Here is a 7,659-nt window from a genome sequence, read left to right on the forward strand (position 1 = left end):
ATCTCATTGATTGAAGATTTCTAATGTCGGCTGAAATCTAACCATGTCCACCTGCTTCGGCAGTATAGGCACTGATTTGTTATTTATTTGTATCGTATCACTTAATAGGATGTTCTGTCGGATACTGTAGTCTTCTTAGATGCAGGAATGTGGGCTTATATCCGCTGGTGATCCGGATAAGGTATGTCCTGAGGACTCTTTAACAAAATACGTCAAACGTAGCTCGATCGTGGTTCTGACCAACACATCATTACTTTAGGCTTGTCCATTTGTGCGTGACCCACATCTTTCCCGTTTGCTCTTTTCCTCCAGATTCTTCTTTATTCCTCGGGTAGAATTGTTTGTAGTCTTTTCTTGTTAGTCGAACAGAATATTGTATAAAAAATGTGCTGCAAGAGTTGTATTAAGAATTCGAATCTGGGTTCAAGATCCCGGCTATGATGGAACGTTCTTTCATTATTTATTGATGCTGTTGCATGTGTGTTCCCCTTATGTACGCATGATATTGTACTTGTGGCTGGTTGTTTGATCGTATGTTTGTGGTGGATTGTAAAATAAAGCATGTTATTCACTGTATTCGTTGTTGTGTGGTGATAACACAAGTTTCTAAGAAGTTGGGTTTTTTCGATAGTAGCCGAACAAACAGGTCATGTTCTCGTAGGCGCTCACTTACGTTTCAAATTAGTTTTTCTCAGCAATTATTGAGACTAATCGGACCTCGATAATCTAACGTCTGCTAATGGATTAGTTATCCAATCTTGTTTTTCTTTCGCAGAGGGATTGAGTCTTATCCGTGCTACTCTTAGCAACAAATGATGAGCTGCTCTTATCAGACGAACACATCGGTATCGATCCATTTTTCACTATCCTGTTATCTATCAGATGAGGAAGTTACTCGTTCCTCATCTTTCTTATCTGAAGTAGGAAACTTCCTCCCATTCCGTAGTTTCGCCAAACAATGGTCAAGAGTATGCATTTTCTGTAACGGGATTGATGTTGTGCTCACTACGTAGGTTTAACTTTCAGTGAGGTTTTCTCATTCATTTTTATTTCGTGATTCATCCATAGTCCATCCATTCATATAGTAATATTCTTCTCTTTCTTCTCGGAGGAAATCACTTCCTTTCCTTCTTCCAGCTGTCTGTTATTTGAAAGTTTTTGATTCTTTTCTATTTTCTTTCTTCTTTTTCTCTGTCATTGGGCGATTAAAATTGTTCTCTTCAGCTCATTGGTATGAGGAACATTCAGCCTTAATTTTTAACTTGTTTTCTATTTCCTTCCATGAAAATATGACAGAAAGTCTCTATATGTTCGCTTCTATTCTTTTTTTTCCCCTTGGAAATTTACTTAACAATAGGGCAAGTGATGGGTTTTTTTTAGCATAGTAACATCCTCTGCTCTTACTTCTTTTCGCACACGTTTAGCCAAATGAAATAGATGAATTAAAAATGTTAAATGCATTGTTATGCATGCGATCGAAGAATGCAGTCGTTTCATGCATAATTGACCACATTACGCAATCAAGAGAATCTGCCGAATACAATGTAACAGTGGTGCAATAAGAGATAATTGCATCCGCTTGAGCTTCTCCTTTAAAGCTGAGATGTTTGGTTTTAAAATGTCGAGGTAAAAGTGATCCTTTTGAAGCGTTTAAATCTTCAAGCAATTTCATATAGGCGTATTGGCATCGAACTTCTAACAAAAGTGATTTCTCACTGAATTGCAGCAGAATTGCGGAACTGACGATGTTGGGCTCTGCGGACAAATCCAAAGTTCAGCATCTGAATTACGAGTATGGACGTGGTATCGCTCAATTTCCCCTATTCTACTAAAAACAAATGGCGTGGGAAACGGCGTTTGTTCCTACGAGATATGTTAGAACGCCCCTCGCCTTTCTCCTCTCCTCTTGTAGAAGTGCGGCTTCCTCAGTAGCACACTCATTGTTTTTACTTTGATAGGTTACTGATGAGACCTCATTGATTTTCGACCGCTCATCGATGCGGCACGTACACAAGATTGACGTTTTTTTTTTTACGTGTACCCTCGAGGAACAAACTCCTTTTTTTTCAGAACGATTAAGGGTAATTGAGCAGAGTCACGCTCATACTCGTATTCTTCACTTCGAACTCTATATTTCCCCACAGATACCCCATCATCGTCAGTTTTGTGATACGGTGCCTCTAAACCAGTGAGCGCAGTGCCTCTCTCATGGGGACGTAAAACCTGAAAACATCTATGCATTCCGGGTGTTCTCACATTTTTGAGAAGTTCGAGCGATTTACTCTTTAGTGCAGATCTTGTTGCTCTTACTCTTTGGATCCACAGTGAAATCGTTTTCCGGACTGGATTACTTAAAGGCATCACCCAACGAATATGAGGTGGTACGGATTTCAGGTGGATTATTCCTTTATATGGGATCGTAGAGAAGGGTGGTCCTGTTCAATTCTTCCTAATTGCCGTAAAAGACGACCCGAACGATACGGCTTCGGGCGTTCTGGTGCACTATTTCCTACAAGGAGTTCGATTGGAGCGCGCCAGCCTTGTGCACGCGCCACATCTTCCGGGCCGTTTTGACGGCAATTAGGAAGAAATGAACGGAATCACCGCCTGAAATCCGTACCACCCCAGATTCGTGGTACGCTGCTTTTAACTAGCATTTTGTTACCTGTGAACTACGTATGATCCAGTAGTTTCTGGATCTCTCAGAAGGTTGTTACAGATGGGCGTAGCTTTCCAACTTGTTGGCAGTGTATCGGCCTCGTTAGAGCGCATGTTTCCGGGCTCTGACAATTGCGGCGGATGTCAATCTTAGTGAAAAGTGTTAAAAGCCTCAGTTCTTGGATTAAGTACATACATTATTGCAGATTTTTGTATATACTGTGTTTTGTTATTTTTGTGAACGCCGTGTTTGACTCATTTCCGTAAAGAAATTTCATATTTAGTTTGTGTAGATAAAACAACACATTTTGCAGAGCAAAATCCATTAACTATGTCCTTTCATCCACCTGTTCGACCTGAAATGAAGCCAAAACCACCAAAGAAGTGGTATGAGGAGTTGCTAGAAAATGTGAGAAGCAAGTTTTTCAAATTCATTTTCTTTTTCCTACATACCACACTGTGTTCTGTGCTAAAATCCATTTTTGATGAATCGATCCGTCGGAAACTCCCAGAAATCCTGGGGAGCGATCAGAATTAATTTTTGAAGACAAAAATCGGAAACAAGTAAGCTGCCGATTGCAAAAAGCAATCAGAATTTAGTTTTGTTAAAAGTGCAGCCGAAGAATAGTGAAGTTATTTTTCCTTTTTTTGCATTGTTCTGATTTATGTACAAGCGATCAGTTATTCGTTTCAGGATGAGATCCTCCTATATTTTACGGCTAGCTTGGGTGTTTTATTACCAGGCCTTGTATATGTGATCTACCATAAATTGCATAATATCTATATGAGATACGCTATGGTAAGCTAGGATTAATTGTCATAACCATGAAGATTTCTGGAGGGTACATGCCAACTATTCTAGAAGAAGGAAAAGGAGCGATTAGCCGATGAAGCGGCTCGTTCAGAAGTCGTCATCGTCTCGCTATGTACTGAAGATAGTCCTGCACGGAGATTTGTCATACATTTAGAGTCTATATTAAAAGCGGAACTAGTTAATTCCCCTAAATTATGGGATGTTGAGAAATTGAACACTAAGGAATTTGCCGCATTTAAGGTATGTGTGCTATGTTTCTACTTTTCTTACTTTATTTATTTGTTCGTTTGAAAGTTGAAACTTTGAATTCCAGCTGATGTGAGCTAAATTGAAACGAACTTTCTAAGCGAGCTTTAGATGAACTGTAAATCCAGTTATTCGATGTCATAATTATTTTAAATATTTTGAGGATCAGTTCATGTGAAATCAGTTTCCTTGGAACTCCGAGAAAAACCCGGATCAAATCTGTATTTTATCTTGGAAGGTTTAAATGGTCCAAGTTGAAAAAAATGCAAACTTGTAGATTGCGTTGATAGGTCGAGGAGGTCTCAGACATTTTTCCACTTCGATCTTTCTTAACCATCATTTAAAAGATTTATCTGCTCACTATTACCAGTAGATTTGTGAACCATGTGGGAGAAATTTTTTTTTGAAGAAATGCTCCTAACTATTTCTGCGAAATTTCTGGTGAGTGAGGGCTCACTGGTACGGATGCGTGTAAATATTTTAAAGTGTTTAGGATGTGCACTTACTGAGATGTTGAAGATTTTGTAGAATGCTCGAATGTTTTAATCTAGGAAAAAATATATTCGAAATTGTGGATCCTTGAAAGGTACTCCATGTGAAAACTTTTAGTCAGGCATCGATGGCGAGTAAATTGAGGGAATATTTGAGGTTAACCGCTCTAATTCGTTTCTTTTTTTTCGAATCGTTGGGAAAAACTAAAATTTGAACCGAGCTGAAATTAATTTAGTCCGCTTAACCAAGTTTTCTCCCTGAAAATTGATATGAACCCCTAATTGTTATGTACTCTTTAGGGTTTCTGCATATTTGTTGTCGAAACTATAAAAGCCGGCTCAGGACCACCATCATGTGAATGGTTTTTGGAATGGCTGGAAGATGTAGCAGCGGATGCTAAACTAAAGAAAAAGGCGAATTTTGAAGCAGTAAAGTTTGTCATCGTCGGATTCGGTCCCAGCACAGACGGAGATATGAATTTTAATAAGGTGAGCCTTCAGCAAATTCTTGTGTCAGAAAGATTTATTGAGAATTGTTCTGGTGTTTTTTTTTCCTTCTCTTGCTGAAAAAAAAACATTAACCAAAGCTTAAATAGTGTCGAATAAAACTAACAAAAATCTGGATATTACTCTCCTTTCAGTTACTGGTAGATACGTACAGTAATTGATAATTGTTAACGATAATTGGTCGCCAGGAAACGAAAAAAAAACACGGATCCGCGTTTTTTTCGTTTTCTGGCGAAGAATTGCCGTGACTACTGTGCCACTTGGAAATTAGAATGCAAGACGATTATTTCTCACTCAAAAATCGTCTCGAAGCTTGAGAGAAATTTTACGGAGGTTAAAAAGATAGTGCCCGGCGCTAATCTATCCGTTTGGAATGCGCCACCGCGTTCGCTTCTATTCAGGATCGTTTGAACTTTATGAACGTAAGTGCAACCTTACAATAACTTGCGAATGTATCAAGTCATTGTTTTTGTCCTCTCAGACAAGTCTGGTTCTAATTTATTGACGTTAGAGGTGTGAAAGGGTTAGTTTGCAGTAAAGCGATTTTGAGCCATCGATCGATCGTACAGAGGCAGCAGAACCTCTTACCGTCTGCGCCACATTCGTTCGGAACTGCATTGTATCGAACTGCTGAAGTCACAAGACGAAGAAACCTTCTTGCAGAAGTGATACTTGCTGGGGCATTGGTGGTCTTCTATAAGGTCATCAAAAACGTCCCTCCACCACCGAAGACTTAGATTGTGCGCTATATTATTATCACCAGTCTGAACGTCCGGGGCTAAGGCCACCACAGACTTTTTGTGGTGTTCGCTTCGCCTTTAAATACCAATAGAAATCAATAGTGGTGGCATTTTCTGCGAAATTAGAATCTTGGTTTTCTAACAACACTTTCTTCGTTTTTTTTTTAAATAAACTTATGCGGAAGATTTCATGATTTTCTTTCTAAACGCGTCCATGGAATTTTCGGGGTCATTAAACGGTTTACAAGGTCTCATTTATTGATTAACAAATTCACTCGGAGTTATTGCGCGAGTACTATGACACCGCTGCGCATAAATTCTCACCCATTCCTATAGCTTTCTGGGGTCAGCGCAGCAATCCGATGCCGTGGGAACTCTCTCTTTTTGGAATTTCATGACTGACACACACACACGCAGACACACTTGGGACACTGTTATTATGTGGCTTGATCATGATTATTATCATTATATCATTTGCATACACCCATTACATTATAAATTAGGGATTTTCTATGTTACGAATGCATTTCAACCTTCAATCTTAGGTTCAGAAATTGCTTTCGTCGACTCTTCTGGAAGGTATCAGATACCCATTCTACAGCATGGTACACATGAAGTGTGACGCAAAAAACTACCTCTAACTTTGCTCCAATTAATGCAAATAAGAAGTTTTTTTTTCTATTCAACAGTCAGGAAATTCTACGTAACTTCTCACATCACATACAGAACGGCCGCCTTTAACTTCAATACAAGCATTCAATCTCGTCCGCAAATTTTTGAGGATACGTTCGATCATTTCCCATCCTCCATGCATCCATCATCCAGGGCAAATCCTTCCTTTCAGCGAATCCAGTGAATTGTACTTAAAAGAGCAGGTTTATGCTATGGAATCGACCATACAGCAAAATGCAAAAGATTCAGATCGGGCGAGTTTGACGGCCAAACACCTTCATCCAGAAATCCGGAAGATTGGTCCCACACCATCCCGGTCTCTTCTTTGCGCCATGAGGTGGCGCCCACTTTCACAGGAAGGTCCCGTCAGTGTCCTTACCTTCTTCTTTGGTTCAAGGGATCACCGCATCTCTGGACTTACTATAGCCCGTCACTTTTCATGTGGACCACCCTATATATGTATATGAGACTGACGAGCATTTCCTTCCGAATATTCAGTATTTCGAACAGCTTAGATGCTACATCCGCCCCATTTCACCACTTTAACCATGCTAAGCGAATCAAGTCCCACCAGTTTATTTAATCGGCTCAGTAACGTAGCTTGAATCACACCGTTTCATTCCAAGCGTTGAAATGTTTGAACATCACAGCCTCTGCTTCGTTGATCAGCGGCTGTCTGAGGATCCCCGCATAGGTCGTATCTATCGCGGGTCTAAAAACCGCATTCAACACATAAAAATCACAAAAACTTGAGATCTCATCTCTTCAAACATTATTAGCACTTTCTCAGAATTTCTGCTCACATTTTCTATGGTTTCTTGTTTGAAGGCATCTCGAACCGTCCTGAAACGAATGAAAATTCTTGGATCAAAGCAAATTATGAGTGTTGCATTGTTTGACACCGATGAACCAGGTATGTTCTTCATTTCCTTCACTTCCCTCTTTTCAAAAACTAATTTGTTTTTCAAAGTTCTAATTCCACTTTTCTTAGAATTTTGACTAAATTCAGAATCCGAGATCTCTCAACGTTACACCAGTCTCTCGAATCATCTCCTCCAAGCTATCGATAAAAATCTCCCCGGAGCTGAAGAATCCGAGGCTACAAGCAGCAGCGAATACTCGGATGAAGAGGTGGACGATGAGCAATCGGCTCTCGAAAAGAAAACTCTCTGATCTTTGATCTACCTGAAAAACTTGTATACATCAATGTTTACTTCTTCACTTCAAAGAAGTCCTCAAAGAGGTTTCTGACATTATTGGGTGTTTTTAAATAAAATTCTTTTTTTTTTGTTTTATGAACAAAATAAGTGAAAGCTCTTTGTGTTTGCAAGTGATAAAAAGACATGTGCATTTTAAAAATAGTTGTAAGAAGCTTTGTTTGGGTAAGACTATGAGCGAAGTTTATGAACGAATGTAGTTGATTTTACTTTAAAAATGCGAGTAATTGTCTTAATATTCCGGCGATATCCCAAAATTATATGCAGAATTCGAGGAGTTTAATTCCTCTGTTTCAGCAAAAAATTGAGAGTTT

At 39.3% G+C, this 7,659-nt stretch overlaps 1 protein-coding gene across 1 annotated transcript; it reads left to right on the forward strand.

Moving 5' to 3' along the window:
* Positions 1-139: 139 nt before the first annotated feature.
* On the forward strand, positions 140-7,301 carry RB195_011628 (uncharacterized protein; the record flags this gene model as incomplete). The annotated part of the gene is made up of 6 exons (XM_064193133.1): positions 140-181; positions 3,353-3,457; positions 3,521-3,712; positions 4,510-4,698; positions 6,957-7,041; positions 7,138-7,301. The coding sequence occupies 6 exons, from the start codon at positions 140-142 to the stop codon at positions 7,299-7,301; spliced, it is 777 nt and encodes a 258-aa protein (XP_064050716.1).
* Between the last annotated feature and the right edge of the window lie 358 nt (positions 7,302-7,659).

This window comes from Necator americanus, chromosome III, assembly GCF_031761385.1.
Source record: "Necator americanus strain Aroian chromosome III, whole genome shotgun sequence".
NCBI lineage: Eukaryota > Metazoa > Nematoda > Chromadorea > Rhabditida > Ancylostomatidae > Necator > Necator americanus.